Source organism: Dromiciops gliroides, chromosome 2 (assembly GCF_019393635.1).
Source record: "Dromiciops gliroides isolate mDroGli1 chromosome 2, mDroGli1.pri, whole genome shotgun sequence".
Lineage (NCBI taxonomy): Eukaryota > Metazoa > Chordata > Mammalia > Microbiotheria > Microbiotheriidae > Dromiciops > Dromiciops gliroides.
The window spans coordinates 21,868,099-21,883,525 of NC_057862.1; the positions used below are offsets into that span (position 1 = coordinate 21,868,099).

A 15,427-nucleotide genomic window follows, 5' to 3' on the forward strand; every position below is an offset into this window, starting at 1 on the left:
AAACCGTGTGCAAGCTGAGACACCACCCCATGATGTCATCGGCCATGTTTGAAAATGAAGGAAGAACCCAAAAAATTAATTAAAAAAAGAAAAGAAAAGAAAAGAAGAAAAAAAAAAGAAAATGAAGGAAGCACTCCAACAATTACATAAAATGAGAGCAAAATGGATGGGTGTAATTTCTGAACTTCTACATTTGGCCACCAGGTGGTGGTGCAGCCCTGAAAAATGCTTCTTCAGCCCCATAGAGCTACTGCCCCCTGGTGTTGGCCAACTGCCTTGATTGAAAGGTAACGAGAAAGCTCAATTTCTCTGTTACTGAATGAAAAAATCAAAAACATAATAAGTCAGAGCTGCTCGTGCATAACCAGTGTTTCATTTGCTCCTCTTTAAGAGGGGGAACAACTTCTCCCCTACGCCTCAGTCGAGACACAGGAGCTATAGATGCAGACGGCTGCTCGATCCATCTGATGAGTGTATTTATTGATCAGTAAACATTTATTGAGCACCAGGCACTGTGCCAAGCATTGTGTTGGGGGCTGGGGATAAAAGAAACCCAAGTCACAGGAATCAATTAAGCCCAATAATCCCCCCTGCAATTCCAAGCAATAATAAGAGAATTAACAATTAACTTCAGGGTTGAATAAATCTCAACATAAAGTATTGAGACTCAGTAATCACTTGAGTGATTTCTATTTACAGAATCTTGAACCACAAAAATACAACAATCTCTGACACTACCTGAGTGACCTTGTTTAAGTCTCATACTCTTTTTTTTTTTTTTTAGTAAGGCAATTGGGGTTAAGTGACTTGCCCAGGGTCACACAGCTAGTAAGTGTTAAGTGTCTGAGGCCAGATTTGAACTCAGGTACTCCTGACTCCAGGGCCAGTGCTCTATCCACTGTGCCACCTAGCTGCCCCAGTCTCATACTCTTTTGATCTCAGCTTCCTCCTATGAAAAAGAAGGGGGGTAGACGAGATGTCCTCTCCAGTGCTAAACCTATTATCTTGGCACAAGAAACGCGTCTCATCACATTTAATGGAAGGGTGGATGGTCATGTAGGCCACATAAGTTCAGAGGATCCTGAGAAAGGATACATCTCTCTTTCAAGATCTTAGGGATACCTATGAGGAGTTAAATGATAGTTCACTCATATCTTTAGCATGAGCCCTAACCACTATACTATGAGTTAAGAAATAATTTAGCCACTTGGCCTGAAATAGCTTTAAAAAGGGGGTATTTACTATGGGGTACAGTACGTGAAATTGGTACAAAACATTTTCCCAAAGTCTTTAACACACTCATCCACAATTACATAGAGAATCCAGGGGAAAGTGGTCATCAAAAGCAGCCCTCTCATTTTACAAATGAGGGCACTGATGCCCCCAAAAGTCAAGTATGTGTCTAAAGCAAGATTTGACGCCAAGTCTTCCTGGCTCCTAGTCTAGAATTCTAACGGCCGGATTTGGAGTTAGAGCCTGGACCCAAATCCTAGCTCTGTCCTTTGTAGCCACTGGCAATAACCAGCCTGACCTTGACTCCCAGTGTAGATACTGTTGTCAGGTGGTCTGGGCTTGCATTTAGGTGCCTGATGGGAAGATTGCAAGTATTTCTTTGAAACTTCTTTCAGCCCTGGGTCCTGATTCGCAGGACTCCATTCAATTCAATAAGTATTTACCATGCACCAACTACCTGCAATGCATTGTGCTAGGAAGACAAAACTGAGATCATCTCTACCCTGATGCAGCTCACATTCTATTGCGGGGATGGTTTTGAGACAATAAATAGAAATTTTTGGAGTGTTTTATAAGATAAGTTTGCCTTCCATGGTTCTCAATTCCCTACAAAATGTGTTCAGTCGGGGAGTATAGCCACACAGCCTGCAAAGAGTCATCTACCTCGAGGAATCTCTCTCTCCTCTATTCAGTGAACAGCCAACATGGTCCTGCTCCAACCAGTTCCACTCTGTCATACCTTCTTACAACAACTCCCAGGACTGTTTCTAATCATTTCAATCTTCCCATGGCTCCCTCTGATATCTAATCATAGCCCTTGGTCTCTTGAAAGCAAGGCCAGTGGAGCCCACAACAACAACAACAAAAGGAAAACAAAGATAAAAATTCTTTTTGTACTTTTCGGCCCCACTGCAGGAGAACTTTGAGAGTCTAACAGGGGACAAAGGAGTGAAGGCATGCTATGTGGACATGAGCTTGGCTCTGAGACAGCCCAAGACAGTTCAAGGAGTTTGAGGGAATAGAAACTAGACCTGTGATTTCACTGATATGGGGAACTCGTGGATGAGTAAGTTCTGTCCTTTAATACAGATCAGAACCTTTTCTGAAACTTCTAAGTCTTAGGGGAGTTACTTACCTGCAGGACGGATCACAGCAACTATGTGTCAGAGGAAAGACTTGAACCCAGGGCTTCTCGATTCCAAGGCCAGCGCTATCCATTAGCCATGGCTACAGTAATTTGAGGGGAGAAGAGAAAGAGTTGATCTGAATTTTAGTTTCATTTCATAATAAAGCTGGGGATAGGAAACTAAAGCCTTAGCTTTTGGTGTTGAGGTAGCGGGGACCATGGATTGGAATCCAGAGGACTAAGAGTCCAAATATCAGCTCGGCCACTAGCTCACTGTTTGACCTTAGTCAGCTCCCTTCCTTTCTCTGGGGGTCAGGATCCTTCTCTGTAAAAGGAGAGGCTTGAATGAGACAACTTCCGGGATGCCTTCCAATCCAAGAGCTATGACTTGTTGGTGTCTAAGGTCCCGTTCACCTCCAAATCTATTCTCTCTGCTGGGACATAGGCAGTGAAAGCAACAGAGCCAACTCACAGGATCATAGACCGAGTTCTAGAAGGGATCTTAGAGGTCATTGAATCCAACCCTCCCCAAGATTGTTCATTGTTGTGCCTAGGACCTCCGTGTCTCAAACTGCTAAGTTGCATTTAGGAATGGAGTTGGGAGACAGAAACAGAGTTATCTAACCTGTCCTCACTCCCCACTAAGAGTATAGTAAACATCTCTCCACTGAAAAGCCCAAAAGGCCGGCAGCAAGTCCTCCTTTGAGAAGGTAGCCCCCCCATACCCACACCCACACACACACACATACACACACACACACACACACACACACACATCAGCTCTGGGTTCGCTTGGATTACTGGAGTTAGTACCTGGCACATTGGATGAGAAGCGCACTTTGTTTGGCTTGAGCCCCTAGCCTAGCTCAACTCAGACCTTCCACAGTCATCTAAACTCAGATTGCACCAGGATAAGAGACCAGATAAGGAACATGCATTGAAAAATTAGAACATTCAACTGGGACTAAAACAATTAACAAAGGCATAGAAAACACCTTCAGCACACCCACTGCAGAGACTCAACCAAGTCATGGAAGAAACTCTCTCCCCTGGTATGTGAACAGCTAATGTCTGTTCTGTGGCCAGAATAAAAGTGGAGAAGCTCCTTTCAGCTCATATGTGCACAGAATTGAGTCCCTCCCTATGGCGGCTCTCTTTCTGTTTCTCTCTGTCTGTCTGTCTCTCTGTCTGTCTCTGTCTCTCTGTCCCTCCCTCTGTCTCTGTTTGTCTGTTCCTCTCTCTGTATGTCTCTGTCAGTCTGTCTCTCTGTCTTTCTCCCCTTCACCTGCCCTGACTTTGCAAGAGGTCCAACATGTTCTCAAGCTTCCGTTCTTTTTGCACCAGTCACTACCACGATCCCCACGTAGATTCCTCTTTCTTTTCCAAAATCTCTGCCTTCCCCAATGCAGTTACCCCATGTTTTAAGTACAGTCTCACAGGAATTGAAGTCCTCATAATTTAAATCAATATCATCCTTGAGGAGCAAAGCCTCAAAAAACCCCAAAAAACCCTGCAGCTCCTTCTTTCAAATGTATCCCTATCACATAAATATTTTAGTAAAGAAAAAACCAAAGAACTCCATACAGTATGCAAAAATTAATGTAAGACAATCTATGATCTCAAAGATTCCACAATGTTTCTCAGCATTGCTTACAGCCCCAGCATGGGAGGTAGTAAGCTCCACAGAACTGGAGAATTTTTAAAATGCATTATAGATAGCTTTGGGGGGTTGTTTTACATTGCCACCATTTCCCAGAACCACCCCAAGAACTTCCCTTTCAACAAAAAGTCAAGTTAAGCAAAACAGACCCCTTGAGCTCTTGAGAAGCATGTTCTCCAATCTGCATTTTTACTCCAGCCTTTCTCTACAGAAAGACAGAGACAGAGATAGAGACAGACACAGACAGAGACAGAGAGACAGACAGAGACAGACACAGAGAGACAGAGACAAACACAGAGATAAAGAGACAGACAGACACACAGAGAGATATGTTTTATTATTACTCAACGGGAGTCAAGGTTGCTCATTATGTGTGACGTGCTGCAGGGTTTGTTTTGCTTTATGTTATAGCTCAGCTTGTGTCTATTGCTCTCTTGGCTCTGCTCATTTCCTCCTGTGTCAGTTGTTATAAATGTTCCCAAGTGACTCTGAATTCTTCTTATTCATTGTTTCTTTTGACATAAAAATGTTCCAGCACCTTCACGTGCCACATCCAACACAGTCGCCTCCCAGTCGATGGAGCACCCACTTTCCTTGTGAATGTTTGTTTCCACGAGAGGTACATCTGTGACCTTGTTCCTTTTATTCTTAACTTGCTTGGAATTAATGCTTAGCAATGACTAAACTGTTTATACCTTTTGGCCTGGCAATACCACTGCTGGACATTTACCCCAAGGAGGTCAAAGAACAAAGAAATGGTTTCCCATGGACAAAAAAAGAAAATTTCCAGTAGTTCTTTGGAATAGAGTTTGAAGTCTGGTAAAGCTAACTGCTTACTTCCTGCTTGTCTCATTATTTCTCCATCGGAGATGTTGAAGCAAAAGTTAGATGACCACCTGTTAGGTATAGAGATTCCCTTCAAGAATAGGTTACACCAGGCAGCTTCTGGGATTCCTTCCAACTCTGAAATTCTATAAGTTGAGTCTTCTTACTGTGGTCTCCTTAATGAATTATTCTCATAAGTCTTCTGGCTCTGACTTCCAGACTAGCATAGAATCACTTGACCTATAGCTGAAAGGAGTATGAGATATAATCTAGTCCAGCCTCATCCAGAGGTTAAGGGGACTTACCCAACATCCCTTGGGTAAGATGTATCAGAACTGGGATTCCAACCCACATTTCCTGACACTAAGTCTAATGTTCTTTCTACTAGATGATTCCACATCTCCTGCACACCTTCTAACATACCAATACCTGGTATTTATAGCTCAGTTCTGTATAACATCAGATTCATGACTCAAATCAGACATTTCCTCCCATTGAGACTCAACATTGTTACTGGCTTCTGGAAATGCATAGTTCACTCAGACAACTTACAGTGGAATCGTATTGTTTCTTGAACAGGACGACTTCCAAATCCCCCTCCCCACACTCCACTCTTTACCTCCTACCGAGTGGGAACCTTGTTTCCTTCCCACTATTGACTAGATGAGAGAGGGAAAGTTAAGAACTCTGCCTTTATACTCAGGGTGACCTCTGCCTCAACCCAGCCTGACAGTCTTCCCAAACCAGTTAAGAAGGTGAGCTAGCCCTATTCAAGGGACCACGCGTTAAAACTCCACAGGGACATCAGATGACCTCAGCTAGTCACAGCTGGTTCATTCCCATGGGGCACTAGGAATTCAAGTGAGGCTCCAACGAGCCTGGAAGGAACACTTAGCTGAGGACTCAAAGGATCTGTGTTCTTATCCAGATCTGCAGCTGACTGCTTACGTGACAAGTAATTGTCCTCCTCCAGGCTTCTGAAAAAATGAGGTGGGGGGGTTAGATTTGATGACCTATATAGTCCCTTCCAGCCTCGATATGCTTTGATGAATAATAATGATGGTTAACATTTATATATAGCATTTTAAGGTTTGCAAAATGCCTTAAAAGTTTTCGTATTAAATCCTCACAGCAACCTGGCAAAGCAGATGCTGTTAGTATCCCCATTTTCCAGATGAGGAAACTGAGGCAGACAAGTTAAATGACCTCCTCAGGGTCATACAACTAGTAAGTGTCTGAGGCTGGATTTGCACTCAGTTCTTCTTCTTCTTCTTCTTCTTCTTCTTCTTCTTCTTCTCCTCCTCCTCCTCCTCCTCCTCCTCCTCCTCCTCCTCCTCCTCCTCCTCCTCAGTAGGGAAATGAGGGTTAAGTGACTTGCCCAGGGTCACACAGCTAGTAAGTGTCAAGTATCTGAGGCTGAATTTGAACTCAGGTCCTCCTGAATCCAGGGCTGGTGCTTATCCACTGTGCCACCTCGCTGTCCCATTCAGTTCTTCTTGACTCCAGGTCCAGCACTCTATCCACTGAACCACCCAGCTCCTTGACTCAATGAACCAAAAACTTCTTCCTCTTTGACTTTTGGTGCCTCTTTGCTTGGCTTCTCAGGGTCCTGAATCCAAAGTGAATGAAGCCATTTTCTTCTTTGGTCTGTCTCTGTAACATTGCCCTTGATGGTGAGCTATCACTGGTGGAGCCTACCATCTACCACGGGGAATAGACCTTGTCAGCATGCAGGGGCTGAGTCATCAGAACCATTTGCCTCAGAAACACAACCAAAGCAGAGCAGAGGACATCGGGGAGGTCAGACCCTGCTGGGCTCCAGGAATCTGACCCTATATGGTAGCTGGGATCTAGCTTCCATTGAGAGCAGGTAAAGTGTCCTTGGAAACTCTTTACCTGTTTTCTCATCATGGGGCAATGATGGCAGGCAGACAAGTGGGGGGGGGGTTAAGGGGAGAGTCTCTCCTATCAGGACAGGATGGCATCTCTGAAGGCTACATTCCTAAGATAATCAGGGGCTTTGGCTGAGAAAGGAAACAGCAAAAGCTGATTCACGGTTTCCAGGCACCTGTTAGATGAAGGAAGGGGCTCTGGCTGAGCTGGAAAGGTGACGCTGCTGGAGAAGTCGAGACTGATATTGTACCGGCCTTCAAATCAATAACAACAATGACAATGACGACAATGATGATGACACATCAATATAGCACTCTAAAATTTACAAAGATTCTGTATAATATAGTATATATTCTATTAGAAATACATTATCTAAATATTATTGCATTTGATCCTTACAAGAACCCTATGAGCTAGGTGCTATTATTGTCACCATTTTGTACAGGTGGGGAAATTGAAGCTGAGAGGCTAAGCCTAAGAAAGGCCTGTGGATGTCCTAGGCTTGGCAGACAGGCGGGTTGGCTTAGACATCTTTGGGTCCACAGTTGGGCATGCCTACCAGTAACTGACTGTTGTAGTTATCTCACATGCTATGATTCGGACCGTGTGGGAACTCCTTACACTGACGGTATGATTACAAGATTGTAGATTTTCTGGAAGGGGCCTTAGAGGTTATCTAGTCTAGCCCCTTATTGGACAGATGGGGAAACTGAGGCTCCCAGGAGTTGGGTGACTTGCTCAGGGTTATCCCGCTAGCTAAAGTCACAGCTGGGATTTGAACATTCCAAGACCAGCACTCTATCCACCACATGACACCATACCATTCAATATCTATCACAGAACAACTGCTCGAGTCAGAAGAATTAGGCTCCAGAACTGGACAACTTGCTATATATAAAGACACAGTCTTTGACTTATGGCAACCCCCACAGTCCTCCAACAAAATCCAGCTACCATTTATTAAGCATCAATAGCAAAGACAAAACTGACAGTCCCTACCCGTAAGACACAAACAGCCTACCAGGGGGTAGAAAGGAGGGGTGAATAAATAGAGAGGCACAGAGATAAGTTAGTGTGAGACAGAGGCGAAGGAAAGGTCTAGATTCCCTGGGAGATTTTGATGAGGGAGAGAATAAGGGACATCCTGACACAGTAGAAACAGTTCTGAATTTGGAGGGTTTGAACCTGATAGACCTGAATTCGAAACTCTTCCCTCCATCTCTTGACGGTTAGTTTCCTCATCTGTTAAATGAAGGATTTGACTAGGTGGCTTCCAGATTGACCTCCAGCTCTTGATGTATGATCTGCCCTTTGTACTTTTAGGCCTGCGGGGACAGACTGAAACCCCATGGAATGGTGACGTCTGAATCTCTGCCACTGGCATCTTCCCTGTTCATCTAGGTAGCTATGACTGAAAGAGCTCGAACGTTACCCTCACCCCCAAGTTTCTGGACACTTTCTGAACCCACCATCAGTAAGCCACAAGGAAACAACTCTTGCTTCACTGGAAGCTGGGCCACTTATAACCAGATCCCTAGCATCTCATGACCCAGATCCTGGGCTCAGAGGAGGCAGTGGAGGAAGGGGCCTTGGAAAAGGCCTTCTCAATGACTGTACTAATTTGAGAAAAAAATGTGCTGAGGTGCTAATCCCTAAGGATTGAAAACTCGGTAAAGAATCTCCCCTGGGAGGCAACTGTTTAAGCTGTCTTAGTTAGGAATAATAAAAGTCCCAGTTTGCTTCCCCCAAAATGGTTCACGTCAATTAAGATATTTACCGAGCACGTGGACACATGTGGACAAATACCCACACATACATTAGTGCCTTCCCCTTTCGGAGTATCTGCTCTGTCTACTCTGTACTTATTTTGTGAGTACTGAGTTACTGGAATATTGTCACCCTCGTTAGAATGGAAGCCTCTTGAGGAGAGGCAATATTTTTGCCCTTCTTGTATCCCCAGATCTTAGCACAAAACCTGGCACATAGTTAATATTTAATAAATTCTTGTCTTGACGTCATATAGATACACACTATATATACCTCATACAAATATCCAGCAATCTGATTTTCTGGGGGAAAAATGACCAAATCACATCCCTGTGTCACCCCCCGCCCCCATATGCAGATCTGTGGCCTTTTCACAGACTATGGCTAAAGAAGCTTTGAAATCAGCCACTGAAAAGGCCAATGGATCCCAAGTAGAGGAACCCAGTTAGAATACCATCCCTGGCCATTTTTCAGCTATACCACCTTGTACAAAGGGTCTCTGGGCCTCTATTTCCCCCTTTGGAAAATAAGAAGTAAGAGGCAAGACTAGGTGATATTTATGGTCCCTTCAAGTTCCAAAAATGCTGATCCTAAGGATTCCAGGAACATCCAGCTAAAGAGGCAAAAGACTCCTGGTGGACATATTGACAATAGATGTATTAAAAGATCAATAGTTTAAAAGTTATTAATGTAGAGAAGGGGAAGGGAACAATCATTTATGAAGCACTTAGTATCTGTCTGGCACTATGCTAAGCACTTTACAAATACCATCTCATCTCATCCTCACAGCTCTGGGAGATAGGTGCTATTATCATCCTAAATTTTTTATAGTTGAGGGAATTGAGGCAAATGGGGGTTAAGTGACTTGTCCAAGGTCATGCAGCTAGTAAGTATCTGAGGCCAGATTTGAACTCAAATCTTGAGGCCCAGTGTTCTATTCACTGCCATACCTAGGAGAAATAGTAAAAAAAAATTATTATTGTTGTCTGAGAGACAGCATGAGTGTCATCATCTCTAAAATGAAATGACTGACCTGCATGCCTTCTGAGTGAAATCCTTTGATGTAATGAATGGACAGAGCATTGGCCTTGGACTCAGAAAGAACGGGACCTGAGGCCTGCCTTAGAGCACCCTACCTGGGTGACCCTAGGCAAGTCATTTCATGTGTTTGGGCTTCAGGTTCCTCAGCTAGGATCATAATGGCTGTTAAATTGACCTCCTGGGATGGTTATGAAAAATCAAAAGAAATAATCAACATATGGTATTTTACGAACCACAAATAACTCTAAGTGACAGACATTTTTATTGTCTAAGGGCAAAGGCCTCCTCCAGCCCTACCATGCTCAGCAAGCATTCATCATTAAACAAAACAAAGAGAGGCGCAATTTTAGGCACTGTGTTAAAATTTTCCCCAGAAATACACTTTTCCTTCCTTTTTCCAGAAATGCCCTGAAAGTTATGGGGAACCTATTTAGAGATGTACAGATGTGGCAACTTGAGATCAGATGTGTTTCTAAGAAATCGAGTAAACTCCCAAGGGAAAAGAGCACCCAGGGCTGGGGAATTATCTTTTGTTTTAGAAGCTAAGAGTAGGATAAGGACTTAATGAATTACCTAAAACCGTGACCATGTCATCTAAATGAACGAATGAAGGCACAGATGGACAGATGGATAGATGGATAGACAGATGGATGGATGGATGGATCGATGGATGGATGGATGGATGGATGGATGGATGGATGGATGGATGGATGGATGGATGGATGGATGGATGGATGGATGGATCAATGGATGGATGGGTGGATGGATGGGTAGGTGGATGGGTGGATGGATAGATGGATGGACGGATGGATGGATGGATGGATGGATGGATGGATGGATGGATGGATGGATGGATGGATGGATGGATGGATGGATGGATAGGTGGGTGGGGGGATGAGAAAAACCATCATTAAAGACTTATAATCTATCAAGCATAGTGCTAAGCACTGGGGATATGGAAAAAACAAAGGTAGTCCTACTTCAATGAGATAATATTCTATGAGAAGAAGAAACAATTCATGCAGAGGAACGGAGCTCATTGCTATCATTTGTAGACACCTTTAAGTTTTGTTGATTGCCTTTTGTTTGGCAGTCTGGCCATGGAGATGGAGGGAACATAGAGGAATAAGTCAGCCTACTCCTTCCAGGAATGGTGCTAAGTGGAATTTTTCATGCTTCATAATGGTTCCAGAAGTGGGTGGGAGGGGCCGGTTGGGAAGGGCAGGTGATGTGGGCTCTGGTGTGGGCAGTCAGATGTGGAGATGGCTAGAAGGAATGCCAGAAGTGAAGTATAACTGGGGTTTTCTTGAAATGGCATCCCAGGAAGACATTCCCACCAGCTGAGCAGGGCTCTAGGGTAGATGTTCCTCTAGGGTATGGTTGCTGGTATGGGTGGGGAGGTGACTGCAGAGAAGACAGAGGAGAAGGTGCCCAGAGAGAGGCCCATTCCACTTTTGGGCAGTTCTAAATGCTTCTATTTACTTTTTTGGGAGATAACTTATTAGTATAATGATGTAATTCTACAAATTGTTCCCTTCAGCAAGAAGAAAAACATCTTTCCCCAGCCCATGTATCTTTAGAGAATTCTGTACAGATGACAGGCTAACTCCTTGCCAAGCCATTGACCTAAAGGCAAATACACAAATTGATAAGCATATTGGATTTCTGAAGGGCTGCTGCCTAATCAGAATCCCAGCCCTTGGTGGGAAAAGATCTCAGCGACCCCTAGTCCATCAGTCTCCACTATAACACACTCAATGATTCACCCCATCATTTGTGTGCACCTCCAAGGAAGGAAGATTCACCACCTCTCAAAGTAACCTACTGCACTCTTGTGCTTCTGAAGTGTGTCCACTTTTACCTCCACAGTGTCACTTGCATCCATCTCTTTCTCCCTCTTCTTATGGTCTTCCTATTTCAGACTCTCATCCCCTCTCATTTCTTCTATTACAAAAGCTTCCTATGTGGTCTCCCAGCTTCTGATCCTCCTCCTTTTCACTCCATTTTCCACATGGTTGACAAATGAACGCCGCCCCCCCCAAAAAAAAACACACATGAATTTAACTATGTCTTCCCTCTGCTCAGAGGCTTTCAGTGCCCCGAGGATAACCCTCAAACTCCTCAGTCTGACTTTTAAAAGGCTCCGCGCCACCCAGCTTTCCTCTGTGGGTCTAACTTCTTTCCTATTGGTTGGCTTCGTGCTTTTTATATCCCAGCCAAACTGGAAATCCCATCTCCTACTTCCACGAATTCCATTCTGCAGGGACTCCCTTCTCATCACCACCTCCTGGGATACTTAACTGCTTTCAAGACTCATTTCTAGTAGCCTCCCCTCATTACCCACATTGTCGGGGCTCTCTCCCCTGTATTTTCTTTGTCCTAGACTTATCCGTGGACGTGCTTTTTCCTTCAGTAGAGTGCATGTTCCTGAGGGCAGGCACCATTTCCTTTCTGTCCTGAGAAATGCTTTTTTTATACTAAATGGAATTGAATTGCAAAATACTGTGTAAGTGAAATACTGGAATAAATAAATTCTGAACTAAGAGGGAAGGAGGGAGGAAGGAAACAAGCATTTATAAAGTACCCATTGTGTGTCAGCACTTTAAAATATTATCTCATTTGACCCTCACAAATTTGGAAGGTCAGATGCTATCAATATCCCCATTTTATAGTCGGAAACTGAGCCAAACAATGGTTAATGACTTGCCCAGGGTCACCCAGCTAATAAGTGTCTGAGGTAGGATTTGAACTTGGATCTTCCTGGCTTCAGGTCCAGTGCTCTATCTGTTGTACCAGATACAGCAGAGATGGGCTTTACAACTTCATATATTGAATACTCTGGTTTATATGCTAAAAACAATGGGACGATAAAAGGGACCACTCAGGAAAAGCCACCTAAATTGAAATAATAGATGTTTTATTGTAACTTAAAATGCATTTCCTAGACAGTGAGAAAAAAAACAAGAACAGAGTAAAAATTAACAGACACATAGGGCAAAAAAGACACCCTGACAATCCCCTCATGTCAAATATGTCCATATAATATGAGGTAAACAAGCTTGTCATTTATGTTCATTCTAGACATGAGCATCCTGAACACCATGGGGGAAAAAAAAGATGCTTCACACACAAAACCCACTGGTGAGTTTTTGTTTCTTTCTTTATAACTGTCCTTATCAGCCAACACCTCATGGGGACCCTGGGGCAAGGTACAGAAATTCCTGCAGACTATGGGAGGGGAGTCCAAAAGTTCTATCCAGAGCCATTAGCACCCTGTAGGGGTGCCCAGATCTCTCCATTTCTGGGTTTTCCCCATCTACAGAAGGGTCAGCTATTTCTCTCCCTGGGACATTTTGAGGCAATTCATGATTGTAAAGTGCTTTAGATGCCTCAGAAGGAAGACAACGGAGAAATACAAAATAAAATTTCATATCATATTCTTCCAAAACAATTAGGAAAGAATTTTGGCACTAGGGAGGGGGTAATCCCCATTTAAGAAGCCATCTGTGGCTCTTTGAAACCTCTTCAATGCCTCAGTGGTTTCTTTCTCTTTTTTGAACATCAAGAGAATGATTTTTCCCCACTAGAAATACCTTAGAGCAATGTGGACTTGTTAAATGCCTCTTTTTCTTTCTAAGATGGGTTTCCTAGGACTAGCTGGGCCAAAGCACTAATTTCTCATTCCTCCTCCCCACCTAACCAATGTCCTCACCCCCAATACCCATGGTTCCCCTCCAGTCTGAAGACAAGCTTTGTAAACAGTTATGGAAAAAATGGGCACATCTGTAGCAGCAATCACTTCATCTGGCAGATGTGCAAATGTGCAACTGGGCTGTGTTCAAATTCAATGGAAGGCTCCCATTTGCACTAATGGAATGATCAAAATCCAGATTTCCAATTTGGAAACATAGAAAGAGAAATGCCACCCTCCCACCTGGCCCCTTCCTTGGCAGAACATCTGTTGAGTGGGTGCCACTTAATAAGAGTGGGTAATATTTTGTTTAGCAAACAATGTAGACCAGGTGTCAGTGACAGCAGCATGCTGGGAGCTCACCTGCCCCTCTGCAAACTCCTTGAGGCCAGGGAACTGTGCTGTATATGTGCTCAGTGGGATGCTGAATGAACTTGACACTTAGGAAACAAAAAATAAGACGGTATCACAGTATCCCAACAGGGACTGTCATCTGGCTCAGCTGCCATTTTGAATGCCCCTTTCCAGAAAAATTTTCATTCCCTGGTGAATTTGGGTTGCTTCTCTTGATCAGTTTTTAAAACAAAACTTAGAGCAGTTAATCAGCTTACATTACCAAGAGAAGAAGGGATCCAGAAGATCCCCATGGCATCTGTGCGCATCACATTAGACTGGCTGCTTCACAGTTTGAAATGCAGAAGACTTCCCTACTGGGTATCTCATTGTGGGTTTGCCAAAGTGGGCAGGGAAATGTCACTCCTCGATGCAGAGAGGTATCTCCTCATGCCATCCAAGTTTGCTACCATTTCAAGACCTTGGGGAAGCAGTAGCAAAGGAGACCCCACTTAATGGGCAACCAGAAATACAGCCAAATGAGGTTGGGGGAGAAGGAAGGTGATGGCTGGTAAGAGCCAGCCACTGGGAGATTGGTCTAATCAAAAAAGGGTCTTGACTACTTGAGCCATTTGCAAAATCTCTTGAGGACTTTGCTAGAGAGAGAGCAGAAGGTGGTGATAAGAGGCATCCCAGTGCTCCGCTATGCTTGAGATGCAGCTTGGTACACAGAACGCTTTGGGACTGGCTCGGCGCTGTCTCTGTGACACATGTTCTCCCAAGGCAAGGCAGCGAGCAGCAGAACCAACCCGCCGACCAGGACACAAAATCCGCTAAAGTAGAATGCGAGGTCGTAGTTCTGTTTCCAGTCATAAAATGAACCTGCCAAAAAGAACCACGGATGGATGGGTCATTTCCCCTCCAATTCCCCAGAATGAATCTGCCCTGTGCCCTCTGTCAGCACCCTCTCCCACTGGAAATGGCTTTGTAAATGCTTTCTCCATGGTGTACTGGCTAGAGTATGGAGCAAGTGGCTGGGCAAGCCCTGAGATCAAATCCCACCTCAGACAGGTATTAGCTCTGTGACCCCGGACAAGTCACTTCATTTCTCTCAAGCAACTCCCCAAGGGTCATGAGCTGAGATGGTTGAGGGCACTCCACATACAGTGTTCTGGGCAGATGAAATCATACCTCTTCTACCTAGGTATGTTGTACTTACCTGTTTGTGGATTATATTCCTCATAGTAGACAGAAGCTCCTTTGACTTACAGATGGCAAGTGGATAGAGCACCTAGCTTGGAGTCAGGAAGACCTAAGTTCAAATTTGACCTCAGACACTTACTTACTAGCTGAGTGACCCTGAGCAAGTCATTTAACTCCTGTCTGCCTCATCTTTCCTCATCTGTACAGTAAGGATAATAATAGCACCTACCTCCCGGGGTGGTTGTGAGGATTAAAGGTGATAATATTTGTAAAGCGCTTAGCATAGCACCTGGAACATGGTAGGTGCTATATAAATGGTGGTCATTTTTTTCTATTCCTGGCCCCAACTCAGTAGGGATTTTTCAGTGAAGAAACTCCTTTGGCCAATATAGATCAGCATTTTCTCAGTGACTTAGATCTGAATGACTTGTCTAGGTGACTGAGAAGGATAAGTAGCTTTCTCAGTCACATGGCCAGTATATCTGAGTCAAGCCTTCCGAACTCTAAGTCCCAGACCCTGCCCACTAAACCATGGCACTTCCCACTAAGGATATTATTATGGATGCTTTACAGATGGGGAAACTGAGGCTGGGAGAGATGAAGTTTGATGACTTGTCTATAGTCATGCCAGCCTGGTATCCATTGTGCCAGGCTG

General features: G+C 44.1%; 1 protein-coding gene across 1 annotated transcript in view; it reads right to left on the reverse strand.

The window, feature by feature from the left end:
- Positions 1-12,477: 12,477 nt before the first annotated feature.
- The window catches only part of SLC16A9 (solute carrier family 16 member 9), a 42,781-nt gene continuing 39,831 nt past the window's right edge, over positions 12,478-15,427 (reverse strand). Inside the window, exon 6 of the mRNA XM_043987802.1 lies at positions 12,478-14,451. Coding sequence (XP_043843737.1) covers positions 14,273-14,451 — 179 coding nt within the window. The 3' untranslated portion in view covers positions 12,478-14,272. The remainder of the gene's footprint in view (positions 14,452-15,427) is intronic.